This window comes from Pteronotus mesoamericanus, unplaced genomic scaffold (genome assembly GCF_021234165.1).
Source record: "Pteronotus mesoamericanus isolate MK-2021 breed Mesoamerican mustached bat unplaced genomic scaffold, CSHL_Meso_final scaffold_54, whole genome shotgun sequence".
Classification (NCBI taxonomy): Eukaryota; Metazoa; Chordata; class Mammalia; order Chiroptera; family Mormoopidae; genus Pteronotus; species Pteronotus mesoamericanus.
Window position 1 is genome coordinate 29619647 of NW_026555321.1, and position 15385 is coordinate 29635031.

The 15385-nt window shown below is 44.6% G+C and overlaps 2 protein-coding genes and 1 non-coding gene across 3 annotated transcripts in view; 2 read left to right on the plus strand and 1 right to left on the minus strand.

Annotated features, from left to right (window-relative positions):
- The first annotated feature begins 625 nt into the window (after positions 1-625).
- RPL32 (ribosomal protein L32) lies at positions 626-5220 on the plus strand. The gene is made up of 4 exons (XM_054595117.1): positions 626-688; positions 1925-2025; positions 2644-2825; positions 5020-5220. The coding sequence occupies exons 2-4, from the start codon at positions 1930-1932 to the stop codon at positions 5147-5149; spliced, it is 408 nt and encodes a 135-aa protein (XP_054451092.1). The 5' UTR covers positions 626-688; positions 1925-1929; the 3' UTR covers positions 5150-5220.
- On the plus strand, positions 1718-1857 carry LOC129061119 (small nucleolar RNA SNORA7). Its single transcript, XR_008528085.1, has one exon. It is a non-coding gene; the product is annotated as a small nucleolar RNA SNORA7 (small nucleolar RNA).
- Positions 5221-6275: 1055 nt separating the features above from the next.
- CAND2 (cullin associated and neddylation dissociated 2 (putative)) overlaps positions 6276-15385 on the minus strand; it is a 31727-nt gene continuing 22617 nt past the window's right edge. Inside the window, exons 12-15 of the mRNA XM_054595568.1 lie at positions 12454-12623; positions 11193-11357; positions 9677-9784; positions 6276-7637 (exon numbers count right to left, since the gene is read on the minus strand). Coding sequence (XP_054451543.1) covers positions 7410-7637; positions 9677-9784; positions 11193-11357; positions 12454-12623 — 671 coding nt within the window. The 3' untranslated portion in view covers positions 6276-7409. The remainder of the gene's footprint in view (positions 7638-9676; positions 9785-11192; positions 11358-12453; positions 12624-15385) is intronic.

The window sequence follows — 15385 nt, forward strand, 5'->3', positions numbered from 1 at the left end:
CATTTTTTTCCCCTTCTAAAATTTAATTTTTGCACTAATCTTAAAACCAAAAGCTAGAAAAAACCGCAAACCAACCAACCAAGAACAGTGAAAAACTTGGCAGTTACAAATGTGGATTTTTTAAGTCAAACCTCCAAACCTCACTTCCCACATATGTAAAATGGGGAAAATAGATCTAGTTCATAGAATTGTGGGAAGGCTAGTAAATCCAACTGAGTTATAACTATTATACATAGTCTCATTGTTATTTACAAATTCAGGAGAGGAATTAGGAAGTCCCTGTTTTGTTTCCTCCCGGCCACTAAGAGGCGCGCTTTGGAGCAGAAGAAACGAGGGAGAAAGTAATCTAAAAGCTGGAGGAGTGGCTTCAGCTTCTGGCGGAAATGGGTGCCCTGGCGAGGTCTTAGAAGCTCAGAAAGAATTCCAAATATTCTACGGAGTCCCAACGGCAGGTATGAAAAATTTTCAGGACTACTCCTGTATATTAATGTCTATGAAAGACAGGTAACCGTAGCCTTTTTTTAAGTATTATTTGTCTGACGTTTCTTTATTTTTGAACGACCAAGAGCCGGAAGTCCTTGCCTTTTCCCTGCCAGGACTCAGAGGTCAAGTCGCATCTGACCTCACGAGCCCACTTCCTCTCTCTTCCTCAGCGCTGTCTACGGAGGTGGCATCCATCTCTTACTTGGTGAGTTTTAATCACTGGTCATCTGTGTCTGTGCGGCCCCCATTAGGCCCCATCGCCCCCTGGCGAGGAGACCTGTCCTTTAAAGTGGTCGTTTCAGTGTGTATTGTCTTTCTCGCCTTGCTGAAGCGCGGACTGGAACAGAACGAAGTGATGCGGCCGGTAATGGAGGTTCGTTTCCTAGGCCCACTTGCGCGCCTACGGTGGCCGCCTGGGATCAGGCTGAGGTGCGGACCGCTTGTTTGAACCCAAATTAAGGGGGCTCCTGCGGGGCATGGAGCGATCCGGGGCTTGCAGCCTCACCGGCCAGGACTCGAGCGGTCGAATTACTTCGAGTAGCGATATCTGACCACGTGTTATAGAAATAAAAACCCAAAACCTGTTACAGTTGCCCGACGCTCTCTTCCTTCCACTTTCAGGCCCTAGTTAGTGCTGTGGCGGAACTGCGCCCCCACCCCCGAAAGAAACCCATTCAGTTACCAGAAATTGTGGTAGCAGGTCAGGATCTCTGGAAATTTGAAACTGTATCCTTGTTTTTGAGGAAAGCAGGGCGGGGGGCAGGCGGTGAGTGGATGTCAGTTCACTGAGTACCTACTGTGCGTTGAACAAGGAAGTCGATGGCTCTGATGACAGCAAAGGATGCTGCAGTTTAAATATAAAGAGGGCTATTGATGGCACCTTGAGGAAAGTAACTTTTGAGGTGATCTCCAGGTAGAACACTGTATTCAAAGGTCCAGAGGCGTTTTAGAAGGACATCTAGAGATTTCTCTTTACTAAGCGTCTGGGCACTACAAGCATTCAATGGGCAATAGCATCTCCATTTTACAGGTGAGAAAAGGAACTCCGGTTCCTGTAGCTTGTCAAAGTTCCGCATAACTAAAAGGAAACTGGACCACATCGGGGTTCAGACCGCCCCTACTTGGTGAAGTAGGATGTGCTGTCCCTTTGCAGGCAGAGAACCTTTGGGTGCCGGTTTGTTTTAAGTCAGCTGTTGGCATTCTTTCTTGGCTTTGAGTGAGTGAGGTGACTCCCAACCTCCCAGGATCGCGTCTGGAGAATGACTAATATTCTGCCAGCTTCGGAGACGGGAGGAAAAGCAAGCCTGGCAGAGGTACCCATTCCATTCCCCGCTTGCTCCGTAGCTGGTGATTGGAAGACACTCTGCAACAACATTTAAGCCCTGGGCAAGGAAAGCGTCCTTCTGGGACTTTTTTGTTTCACAGTATCTCTCTTTTGAAGGCACCATGGCTGCCCTCAGACCCCTCGTGAAACCCAAGATTGTCAAAAAGAGGACCAAGAAGTTCATTCGGCACCAGTCAGACCGATATGTCAAAATTAAGGTATACGGTCCCTGGGTGGAAGTGGAAGTGTGTGTGTTGGGGTGAAAAGGGTTCCTGAATTGGCTGTTGGATTTCTGACAGCTCCTAGAAGAGTACCTTTGACAGATGAACCAACCATCTGGTTGGTGGAAGAGCTCACTATAGAAACCCAGGCACTTACTGGCACTCAGCCTCTTGATGTGTAAATTGAAATTTAAATAACAAAGCACACTTGGCTGTTTTGAGGTGTCCAGAGGCTTATATTTGTATCATATTTCAGGTGGTCTTATGATGGTACGAGAGGTAAATTATCCTTGTTTTATAGGTGAGAAAACCTGGGTCTTGAGTGTAGTATTGAAATCCATGCTCTTCTCACTTTGTGCACGATCCCCCAATGTTCCATTGGTGTGTGGTCTGCTTTTCCTTTACTTAGGAGTGGATATGGGTCTGTGTTCCAGGTGTGCAAATACAAGAGCCTATTTTTCTTCACCAAAAAATAATAAGTAGTGAAATCCTGTTACCCAAAGACAACTACTGTTATATTTCCTTTACATTTGCTCCCCCTTTTTTTTTTTTTGCTCCAGAAGGAAGAGTTGGCAGTCTGCACAGACACTGACCCACCTGTGTGTTTTCTTTCAGCGGAACTGGCGGAAACCCAGAGGTATTGACAATAGGGTGCGCAGAAGATTCAAGGGCCAGATCTTGATGCCAAACATTGGTTATGGGAGCAACAAGAAAACAAAGCATATGCTGCCCAGTGGTTTTCGAAAATTCCTGGTCCACAATGTCAAGGAGCTTGAAGTGCTGCTGATGTGCAACAAGTAAGCTGGTTCCCATCTGTGGGTGTAGATGTCAAAAGTGTGGCTCTCTGCGAGCATTTTTGGGAGGGACTCAAGACTTTTCAGATGCACTTGGAGAAGTTGTATATTCTCTCAGGAGCATAGTTAATGCTTGTTCGGGACTTCAGAATGGGGGACAGGGGCTATGACTTGTCCTAAAAAGTGTAGAGACCCAAGACCTGGAAAGAGGAGGACTTTGGGCAGTCATTTCCAGAACATTGCTTTATTTGTATGGGGGATAGCCTCAGACCTAAAGAGCACTTAAACTGGGGCCACATGTTTCAGAATGCTGCAATAATGGAGGAGTTGCTGTCTGACTTAGGGCTCATTGTGATTAGAGGTGGAGAAAAGGAGGAGGACTGCAGACAGAGAGTACTTAGACAAAGCTGATAGGTGCAAGAGCACATGGAGGGATAGCAGCATTACTTTCTCATTGTTCTAAGGAAGTTAGACACTCAGTGAACTCTGTGTGAGACTTTTGGTTGGCTTAGGCCAAAACCAGGGCAATGGCTGAGAAAAGATTGCTTGTGGCAAGTGATTTATACACAGCTGGTCACATCTCTGTGTACACACGTTTACAAATACCTTTTAGCTAAAGCGATTGAAGATAGTAATAAAAATGAATGAAACCATTTTTGGTTGAGTTTCTAGGTTGGAGCTTTAACCAGACATTGAAATGCTGGAAATTTTTTGTAGAAAGGATGAGTAAGGATTAACAATGGTAGGTGCCCAATCTGCAGTAAGTAGGTTGATAGAGAATTATGACAGAAAGATGCAGTTTTATTACATGTGTAGCAAAAAATGATTGAGGTGCAAATATTTGCAGTATCAAGAGCCATGGAAATACTGAGTCCATGACTTTTAATCCACAAGTTCCATTTCTCGGCATTTCTTTAATTAAAAAGCAGCCTTGGCTGGTGTGACTCAGTGGATTGAATGCCAGCCTGCAAACCAGCAGTCTTTTAAAAAATAAGTAAAAAGCAGGGAAACTTTATAAGATGACCATTGCAACAGTAACTGAACAATTGTGAATAAAGTTGGTGGATGGTAGGAGTACAAAACAGAGTGGAGTGTTACACATTTAAGAATTGTGATGTATGGAAAATGCCTAAGCAGCAGGGAAAGTATTTAAAATATGTACAGTGTGATTGTGATTATTAAACAGGTATGGACAAGGACCCAAAAATTTTTTTTAAAAAAAGACAGTAATACAACTTAAATCTTGAAAACAGTGATTATGGAAACATTTTAAAATGTAGCTACTTTGAGCTTGAGTGGACTCCTTTATATGTAACAAGTTTTTTGTCCATTTTGCTTGTCACGCTGTTAAGCTATTTTCTTACAGAGATCTTAAAAAGAACTGTATATACCCATTGTCTTATTTGATCAGATACATTACAGTCTTCTCTTTTTTGCTGAAATTCCTTCAGGGGTAATATCTTTTCTTAATCTGCCTTTATGGAATCAGATCACCCCCTTACTGAAATGTGTTCATTAGACCAATTATCACATTGGGGATGGGGCCAGTTCCCAGCACCTGTGTTCAGGAAATGTTATGTGTTGCTACTCACTGGGTGGCTTGAGGCAATGTTACTTTCAACGTGAATTTTACCTGCAGCAATTGAACAAGTAAATGTTTATGGTCTGGATCAGAGACCCCTTCGATTAATCAGACTGGTGGGGTCCGCTCTGCTACTTATAGCTCCAAAACTTTTCACAAGCAAGTGCAAGCTTCTTGAGACTTCCCTGAGTTGGGCCATTTGTCCAGAAAGGTAGACGGAGAATTTTTGAACCTGGAGTCTGGGGCTGAGCCATCCTGGCCCTGTCCATTGCTGAATATGTGATTTTGAAAATTCACTTCCACCTCTGTGGTCCTTGTCTGTGAGATGGAGGCAATACTAGGATTACAAGGCTGCAGTAAGGATTAAAAAAGAGGGAACTGTGAAAGTGGGGGTTTTTTTGTTTTTGTTGTTTGTTTTTGTTGCAGCAGAGACTTTTAAGAGCCTTGCTAGTTATCTGGGATTTGGGGACGTGCAGGTGTTATGCAGCAGCCATCTATGCTCAGTGTTGTGGCTGTGGATGTGAAGTGACCAAAGCCATTGCCTTCCCAGTGAAACACACAAGTGTGTGTTCTGGGCTGGCTTGCCTCCTTATCTACCTGTGGATTCTCTTCCAGATCTTACTGTGCTGAGATTGCTCACAACGTCTCCTCGAAGAACCGCAAAGCCATTGTGGAAAGAGCGGCCCAGCTGGCCATCAGAGTCACCAATCCCAATGCCAGGCTGCGCAGTGAAGAAAATGAATAGACAGATTGTGTACACATTGTATTTGTGTTAATAAAACCTTAAAATTCTGCCATCTGGCATTTCTGCTCTTGGTTTTACTCTCCAGTTGCTTTGACAGCTTGTCACAGAGATTGTTCTTTTGCCCATTAATGCTCCAGAATCTGCCACTTGGAAGAGGTTTATAGAGGATACTTGATACTTCACAGGGCACCAGCCTTGAGTGCACAGACCAGCGTAGGTTCTGAGACCTGCAACTGAAGGACCTTGCAGCTCATATCAAGAAGTCATTCTTAGCCTCACTTTAAAGCTGGATAGGTTACTCTGTGTGGTTCTTGTGAAGACTGAGAATATGCGTGAAAGGATCCAAGTGATTTTCTTTCTTACTCCCTTAAATTCTTTAGTGCTGAAATACCGCCACATAGCTTTTGACCAAAAGTACAAAACAGGATGACACACAAATCCCTCTATATATGATCGGCCCTAGATGTTTGAAGATGGCTTTCAGTTTGCCTTATATAAATTCTCCCAGCTTGTTGCTTCAGGCATAATTTCCACAGGCGTGGGATTCTTAACGGGTAATAACCAGGCCTCTTGGGACTCAGAATTTGACTCAAACTCCTTTTCAACCACAATAGCTAGAATCAAGCTTGTATTTTTTTAAAAAAATCCTCACGTAAGGACAGGCCCATAGATTTTAGAGAGGGGGAGGGAGGGAAGGAATTGATTGGTTGCCTCCTGCATGTGTCCAACAGGGACCTAACCCACAACTCAGGCATGTGCCTTGATTGGGAATCAAACCCAGCAACTTTGGTTTACAGGATGATGCTCCAACCACCTGAGCCACACTGGCGAGGGCAGATCTAGCTAAGTTTTAATTCTAAGGTTACAATACCCCAAGAAATGGTAGTAAGTTGCAGTATAAGTCACATGGTATATGGCATGTGGTACTCCAGTACAATGATTTTCAACATTTTTCATCTCATGGCGCACAAACTGGCACATAAATGTTTTTCGCTGATCTAACAAAAAGGTATAATTTTGATTCATACTGGATGGCTATTGTCACTTTTAAATTTGACAATCTAAAGGAAAAGAGGTCAGTATCTGACTAAATGGGTATTGCATATTTTAAAAATTCGTGGGGCATACTGGTTGAAGATCACTGCTTTAGTGTATGAGAGGGGCGGGGGGGGGGGGGAGTTTCACCACCTGGTCAGCTGAGCCAGAAATAATACACTGGTTATAATTTCCTTGGTGCACTAGCCATGACTGGATTTTAAGGCTCTTAGTTTCAGTAGATAAAGTAACACGTTGACTGCCTCCTATTCAAGACCTAGTATGAGACATTAAGTAAATCATTGGTCATTTTCATTATTCCTTTAAATTGACGGGGCCATATGCTGATAAGTGGTGTGACTACTAACTAGAGGAATTGTGCAGAGAAAACAGTTGTAATTTAGGATCTCTCCTTTATTAACCTGGGATAGCACAAAAGATTCTTTGGCCTATTGCTTGATTTTGTGTCCTTGATACTAGACATGTTCAAAACTTTCCTCAGGACAAACCAGCTGGTTATGCCTAGGTCGTGTAACACGAAACATGGTTTGTACTTTCGTGCTTTACTGTTTCTCAGTTTACTATGTAAGAGTTTGGAAATTAGAAAACCACATTAGCTTTAATTCTCTACCCACACTATCCCCCCTGCAAGTGAGTATTTCTGATGCATTACTACCAATTAGAAATCCTGTCTTTATAATTCTAAAATGTGAATAACTCAGAAGTATTTGAGATTTTAAGATGCTCAGCCAAAGTACAAATTTTTGGTATTTCAGATCATGAATTGAAAAAATGAGTGGTGTGACAAATCTGGGACTCTAGTGGGAAGAAAGGCCAGCCTGCTGCCTCCTAACCTCTCACCGCTGTGGGCACAGAATATGTCTAAATACTAAGTACTTTGTGAGGCAGGGCCTCCCCAGCTTGAAGAAACCAGACAGACCAGTGTGAAAGGCTTGGAAAATTCTGCCCTGTTAGTTTGAATGACTGTCCTGAGTTAAAGGGCCCGACTGTTGGCAGCCTTACAGCTTCAGGTTGGGGGCCAATGAGCTGGGATCCCTGGAGAAGGCACTGTAAACCCCAGACAGGAGCAGGACGGCCTCCAGGGAAATGAAAGTTTGTAAGTAAAGGCCAATGGCCTTGGGTGGCGGGAAAGTGAGGCTGAGGCCTTAGGCTTGAGTGGGTCCCCTTCTCTTGAGTAAGGGCCCATCTAGGGGCTAGGGTAGGACTAGCTGAGCTCCATTGAGTCTGTGCTGGGGGCTGAAGCAGAATCCTTCTGGATGCTTTCAAAGAGGGCAGCAAGTTCAGGGTTGGATCTTATTTGGGAAGAGAAGTCGGCCATGATGGGGCTTTTCCCCACTTCTGGGATGGTCAGCAAGGCGGCCACTGCCCTCATGGCAGAGCGCTTCAGTTCATCTTGCTTCTCAAACTCCTGCTTCACGGAACCAGCTTTGACCTAAAGTGAGAAACAACAATGAGCCATCCTTTACTGAGCCTGTCTTCACACTGCAGCCTCTTCAGCTTCCTCTCCAACACCTATGGCACTCTACCTATAGCACTCTACCTCCGGATGGTTTCTTCCAACTCTGAGCGTTTACACCGGCTAACTTCCCAACAGGGTGGTTCTTTGTCATTCAAATCAGCTTCAAAGTTACCTAAAGAGCCTCTGAGCAACCAATCTTAAGTTACTCACCTTTCTTCTTGATAATAAATCAATGGTGACAATTGCTGTAAAGTGTTCACTTAGTCTCCTTTCCCTGCAAGAAGTTTTGGTACCATAGGACTTAACTGAACAGATCACTGTGACAGTCTTCTAGCCAGGCATCTGTCGTTCTTTCTGCAGATGCAGATGGAGAGTAAACATCCAGAAGCACCTTGCCTGCTTTCTGTTTCCTCATGCCAGACCCTCTCCCACTTAATCATAGAATCTCAGGAATTCCCCCATTGCTTATGGAATAAAGGCCTTCCTGACTTACCCCAGACAACATTAGTCTCTTCCCCCTAAAGAATCTGTGATGGTTAAGAGCTTGGTATTGAGGTTGGACAGTCCTGGGTTCAGATGGCTCCGCCTGTGACAGCTGTGACTTCAGGTAGTCACCTTTTTGCTCCTCACTTCCCAAACTATAATTAAGAGCTTCTTCTTACAGGGCTACTGTGAGGATTAAATGACTGCATAGGTCCACACCTCTTTTCTGAAACCCCTGGGGCCAGATATGCTTTTGAAATTCAGGAGTTTTGGGGGTTTTAGAAAAGGTGATAATGTGATAATGTGCAGATAATATGGGTCTGGTACAATACCCTGTAATCAGATGCACTAACATTTTCCCAACTAAGTTTATGAAAAATGTAAGAATATTATGAATATCACAAAAAGGGAAATACGGTCATAAACAGCCTCGTGCCAGTCAGTTCAAGATAAGTTTTGGTGCCAAACAAGTTACGAAAATCTTAGTTTGCAGAGTTTTGTAGGATTCAGAATTGTGGATGAGGCACTGGGTATGTGGATGTGACAAGCTCTCATCCCAGCTTGACAAACAGCATCCCTCTGAGCAGCCAGACTGAGTGACACTTGTGTGGGCCTCAGGTGAAAGTGAGTAAAGGTTGTCTGATGTTGCAATGCCATTTGCAAGTTCCTCCCTGTGAACTGGGATTTTTCTCCATCCCTTATGGCTCAAAGAAAACCAGAAATATTTGGCCACTTAGACTGTGAAGAGCTCAATGGCCCTGTAGAACCACTGTTTTCTTTGACTTCATACCAATCATATGTTAAAAATATAAACTTACAAAGTAGGTTTCTATTAACAAATTACCAATTTTATCTGTTTAATCCTTGTTAGATTTTTTTTGGAGAGGGTTTTGCTACTTGGAAATTACTGCACTATGGGTATCTCTACTCTTCGGGCTCCAATCTAAAATACTCTGCCCTCTTTTTAACTGATTTTTTAACCCTTCCAAAACCCAAATTAGTTCTTTGATTCAACAGGTGTTTACTAGGCATGCCTTAGGTGTGCCAGGCTCTGTTCTCAACACTGCAGGTTTCCATGAGGCCCCAGATCCCTCCCGTGGACCCTTGATGCACTCCAGTCTAACAGCAACTCTGCTCCATATCAATCAATAATTTCTAAGAGACTCTGTTTCCCAATTAGGACGTGAGATGAGGGAGTCCATCATGTTTGATGTTGTATCCCCAGGACTTGTCACAAAGCCCAACACCCAGGAAATACTTAATGAATGATAGAGACAGAGCTGGGTTGGAATCCAGCTCCAAAATTTACTAGCTATGTAGCCTCAGCCAACTTCACTTCTAACCTCTGTTCCCCTGTGTATACAATGGTTAAGAATAAGAAGTAACAAGAAGTACTTTATAGGATGATGATGATGATTAAAATAAGCACTTCCCATGCCACCAGTACCACAGGAGGTTCTTGGTAAATTGTAACTACAAAAGATCTGCAGAGGACCCATAAGTGTGCACAGGGCTGGGCAGCGGCTTACTTTGGCGATGCAGGTGGCCCTGAGTGGCTCAATGAGCCGATCCACCCTCTGCAGAACAGGCGCAGGACACAGGGTAGCCAATCGTGCAAGCATGATGAAGGTCAGCATCTGCCCAGGAGGAAGGAGACAGAGTTCTTGGTGAAATGACCCAGGACCAAAAGAAGCGAGCCCTGGGGAAGAGCAGAGACTCTGGGCCCAACACTTGGAGCTCAAGTCCAAACTCTAGCACTAATTCCTGCTCAGGTCCTTATGAGAGTCTGGTAATACCATCTATGCCAACTGTACTTGGTTGTCCTGAAAAAACTTGGATCATAAGAGACATCAGGGAAGGGGCAGTTCTCAAGCTCAGATGCCTACCGGGCCAGGCAGGGGAGCTGGATGGGAGCTGGGAAGGAGTAAGGAGCCCACACTCCAGAGAGCAGCTATGCAGCTCCAGCCGGTTGTGGATAGGTGGGAATGTGGCCTAGACTTGATGGACTGTTTTCAAAAGAAGACCGTTTTCATATGAAATCTCTCAATTTTTAAATGTTGGCACCTGATTTAAACAAAAACAAACAAAAAACTATGTGAGCCAACTAAACATGTCTACAAGCTGGATTCAGCCTCTAGGAGAATAAATGGTGACCTCTTTTGAAGATGGCAAAATCTCTACAAATGATACTTAGTATAAAGGGTGGTTGTTTGAAATCAATATGCCCTACCCATCCCCACCAGCTATCTACCTTGCCCTGATCCCCACACAGCCCATAGCAAAGGAAAACGGGGGGTAGAGCTGCAAAGAGCATGGCGTTAGACATCAGGAGCTATGACCTAGGGCTCCTCCACTTCCTCCCTTGTGCCCTTGAACTAACCAGGGCTCTGGTTTCTCCCCTGCAAACTGGGCATCTAAACCAAAGGTTAATGCGGAGGCTTGATGAGATAACCGTAGGTTGCTCAAGAGAGGTCCCATCCACCCGCCTCAGCACCAAAGGGGGCCTGGACACAACTCAAGCATGGGAAAAACCCATTAAAAACAACTTTTGTCATTCAGGGTCTTGGCCATCTTTCACATTTGAACACAGAGATCCAGCTCACTCTTTTTAATGCTGCCAGGATTCCATGACTGGAGGCACCCAGTTTTCCGAACCAGTTCTCCGTAAGTGGATATTTAGGTAGCTGCCAGATTTTCCCAATTCCCAAAATCAGTGAACAATCTTGAACAGAAACTCTGAACGTGTGCAGGAGTTAGTCCAGAGCCTCACAGATAGGGAATTGCTGGGTCAAAGGGTGTGTCTGAGAGTTATAAATTTTTCTAGTTATTGTCAAGCCATCCTCCAAAGAGCTTGCCAGTGTAGAATCCCACCAAAGGTGTTTGAGACGTGAGTTTGAGTTGTTTTCTTATTAGAAAAAAACATACAGCTGTTTTCATGTGGTTTCCTGGGGGAAGGAGTGGGGACATACAAGCAGCAGGCCCACTGGCACCTGGCTGTCCGGTTGGTATGGAGTGGCCATGAGTCTGGCAGGGGGCTCATCCTACCCGGATATCATAGTGGTCCTTCAGGCCGTCCTCCACGTGGTTCAGGAACTCACAGATGTCCAGCTGGCCCAGACAGCTCTCGAGCAATGAGTACATGCACTCGAAGGCTGCCTTCCGCACGTCCAGCCCATCATCCACTGTGTGTTTAAAGGGCCCCATCTCCACCTGCAGGAGGGAAGGATAACAGATTAGTGGATGTGAATGCAAAGTATAGGAATACCTCCCCTAGTTCCTGCTGCACACTCCACATCTGTTGTTCAGTACTGTGTCTCATACTTTTTACCCTCAAGTGTGTATGCCTTTTCTCTGCCTGCAATGCCCTTTGGTGATGATAACAATAAGAATTCATTGTTATAATCTACTGAGCAGTTATGACGTACCAGGCACTTTGCTGAGTGTTTGACAGATGACATTTTAGTCAAGCATTATAACAGCTCTAGGACGCCAGTGTTATTATTAACTGCATTTACCATATGAGGAAACTAAGGCTCAGAGAAGTTAAGTTGCCCAATGACACAGAGCTAATAAACGGCTGAATCAGAATTAAAAACCCTGGTGTCTCTGAACCTTTTAACCATGGAGCTCTGCTCTCAATGGTAAATTCTTGTCATCCCTCCAAGTCCAGTTCAAATGTCCCCTCTTTTGGGCAACTTTCCTAACCCTCTAAAGTGTCACTTCTTCCTCAGTGATGCCAAGTGGTTCAGACCTTTTTATCACATTGTGTGATGATGACTTAGCTGTTAAATCATCTTTAATCTCTTCTCTTTAAATTCTTACTTCACCAACTGGGCACTAAATAAGTTAAATAATCAGTACAGTGCGTGTCTCTCTACGTCAGGAGGCCATAACCTCCCTGGTGCAGAAGCCACGCCTGGTCCAGCTCTGAACCCTGGTGCTCAGACACAGGGTTGGCGCTCCTTGACCACCTGCTGAATGTTGACGATAACAAGGGTCACCAACATTGACTGAGTGCCCACCGTGTCCCAGGGGCAGTTTTGAGCACCTGCAGGATTTAACTCATTGAATCATCTCAACAGCTCTATGATGCAGATGTGATTCCTTTGCTCATTTTGGCTGTGAGGAGAAACTGAGGCTCAGTGTGGATTAGGTTGCCTTGGCAGGGTCACACAGCTGGGAAGTGAAGGGGCAGGACTTGACTCAGGCCGTGGGACCTGGTAATCTGATGAGCTGGACCCTAATCCTTACCACAGCCCCATCAGTCAGGCCCAAGGACTGCCACTCAGTTCTCTCCCAGCCTCACCTCTCGGATGAGGTCCCGGCGGATCTTTGTCTCCTGGTAGAGGAGGGGCAGGATGTCCCCCAGCCGGTCCCGGACCAACGAGGGCTTGTTGTGCACAGCTGAGTTGAAGAAAGTCAGAGTGGCCCGGCGCACGTTCAGGTCTGGGTCCTGCAGGCTCTCCATGAACTCTCCTGGCAGAAAGAGGAGAGGGGACGAGGGACAACACAGCCAAGACAACAAACCCCTCCTACCTCCATCTCCTTTATATCTGGTTCATGTGAGTCATGCATACCTAGCTGAGTGGGGATGAACATACTCTGAGTATACACTTTGTACCATGTACAACAAGCCTTCAAAGTCCAGATAAGAATGTAGGTTCGAGTCTGGCCTGAGTTCAAATCTATATTCTACTATTTCCTAACTTGGACCTTGGCAAGGCTTGATGTCCTCATCTGTAAAATGCGGGTAATAACAGTATCTATCTCATAGTACTGCATTTATGATTTAAAACATGGTAGTATATAAAGCACATAGCAGAGGGCCTCGCATAAAGCAAAGATCCTACAAATGTTAACTTGCTATTATTACAGATGAGGCTCCTGAAGATCAGAGAAATGAAGAAACTTACACAAAGTCACATCAGCACTTCTCTGAGTATACTTTTTTGTATAATTTAGACTTCTTAATAATTGTGTTAATGTTTTATATACTCAGTAAATAAACAAAATGAAGAACTGGGGGGGTCCCTAAAAACAACCCAACCTAACCATATTTTAAATGATTAACATAATCAGCCAGGTTATGAAGGAGAAAACAACTCACTCAAGTAACTTCCAAACAAAGAATTTTGATTACATGCCCCCAGGCTAAAGACAAAAGAACTATAAACAAATATTGAATAAACAGACATAAAGGTTGGCAATTTTCAGACTACTTCTTGTATATTCTAAAATTTAGTGAATAAATAACTTACAAATAATAGGAGCTGGATTTCTACTGTAAGAGAAGGGTATTTGGAAAGGGAGAAGGCTACAATGAACACTGTGGTGCTGCATAGGAACAGAACCCAACACATGAACATATGTGTGTCTGTGTACATACATTCATTCATACACATATTTCCTCATACATACTGTCTGCTGAGAGGGCATAGAAGCAGTGGCACACCAGCAACAATGAGCATACACAGTGTCCAGATCTTGGATTCTAAATACCATTCTCCACTAAAAGAAATCTGAGCTCCTTGGATTAATGGCTGATTATAGGGCTGGGGCAGAATAGATAGGCTGAAACATCTTATTGTGCCAAAATGTAAGGATATGCTCCAAGAATGATGAATACACGTCAATGAACATGGGAACCTGCTAAATCCGAGATAATCTTGAGAATCAAAATAAAGAGAGTAACAGATTATAACCCACTGAATGAAATAGGACTCTATGAGTCTATAATTATATGAATAAATAAATAAATGGGGGAGAAGAAAAAGTTCTTCCTGAAAAATAGAATGCAAACTAATAATATGGAAAGAATGATGGAATTAGAGAGTTGCCATTTGGCTACCCTCAGTAATCACTGATTCAAGCAAGAAACCACAATGGATGCAAAACATAGTAGGCAAAACTTTGATAAAGAAGAGAATATTTCAATAAACTAAAAATTACTTATTCATTCCAAAGGAAAAAGAGTAACTTTAGAGTGAAGAAACATGGAAGTCTCCACCCTAACAAGGTGATTGGAGTTACCATCACCACATGCGGCAAACTGCCATCATGTGCCTCCTTGATGTCATGCAGTGGGGAGAACAAAGTCTCCTGGCAGAGTGGGATTCTAACCCAGGGCCGGCAGCCTTGGGCCCCTTCAACTGTGCCATGCTGGCTGCTAGGGTCCCCACTCTCTGTGAGAACACAGCTGTGGGGAACCAGCACGACCTGGGTTCAATCTACTCTCTGAGCCTTAGTTTCCTCATCTGTAAAATGGGGCCACTCCTACATTCCACACTGGGGGCTGTCTGAATTAACTACGATGAGATATATTAAAGAACCTAGTGTGGTACTTGATACACAGTGAGAGCTCAAAAACTGTGATTCAAACATACAACAACAAAAACCAAATACCCATTTAGAGGCCCCTGGGGATGCCAACCGTAGGCAGCTTGGGCAAGACGGAGTAAAACAGGACTGCTGGCAGTGTGTGCCTGCTGGGTCAGAACACAGGAGAGAGTTGCTGCTGATGATATTGCTGCAGCTTCTGAACATGTTCTCCAATTTAGAGTGTGGTCATATCTGTTGACCCCTTGGTTTCACACAATGGTGCACCAGCAGGTAGAGATTGGCATCCCCATTTTATGCCTGAGGATGAGATAACCCATCCACGGGGTGACAGAGTCAGGATATGAATCCAAGGTTGGAAGACTCCAAAACCTCTCCAGAGTCCACTAGGTTGCCCTGCCTGGAAGAGGAGAGCTGGCTCCAGTGCCATCCATTGAAAAACCCACAAGCTTGGAGCTCTAAAGAAGTGAGCCTGGTCCTGCAGAGGTCCAAAGGCCCCTTGGACAGGGGGCAAGTCAGGGAGCCAGTCTCTGGAGCCCTGCCCAGCTTGCTCCCCACTGAAGCCAATGCATTTGAGAGGTTGGTAGTTTTCCATTTCATGGAGTACTTTTCCCTCTCAATTATGCATGGTGTTTCCAAAACCTTAGAACTGCAGATTTTTGTGTCTCCATTTTACAAATGAGGAAACTGAGGCTCCGAGGTGAGAAGGGGCATGCTGGGCTCACCCAGCAACTCAGTGGAAGCACAGGGTTTTGAACCCAGGCCCTCTGCTGTCATGGGGATGAAGTGGCCTCCCCCGTCTCCAACTCCCTTCCATCAATGTGCAAGAAAAATCAGCCCAAGTTCGAGGGCTGTGAAGAGGACTGAATGGGACGGGGAGGGCTGGGGGGAGCACAGGGGAC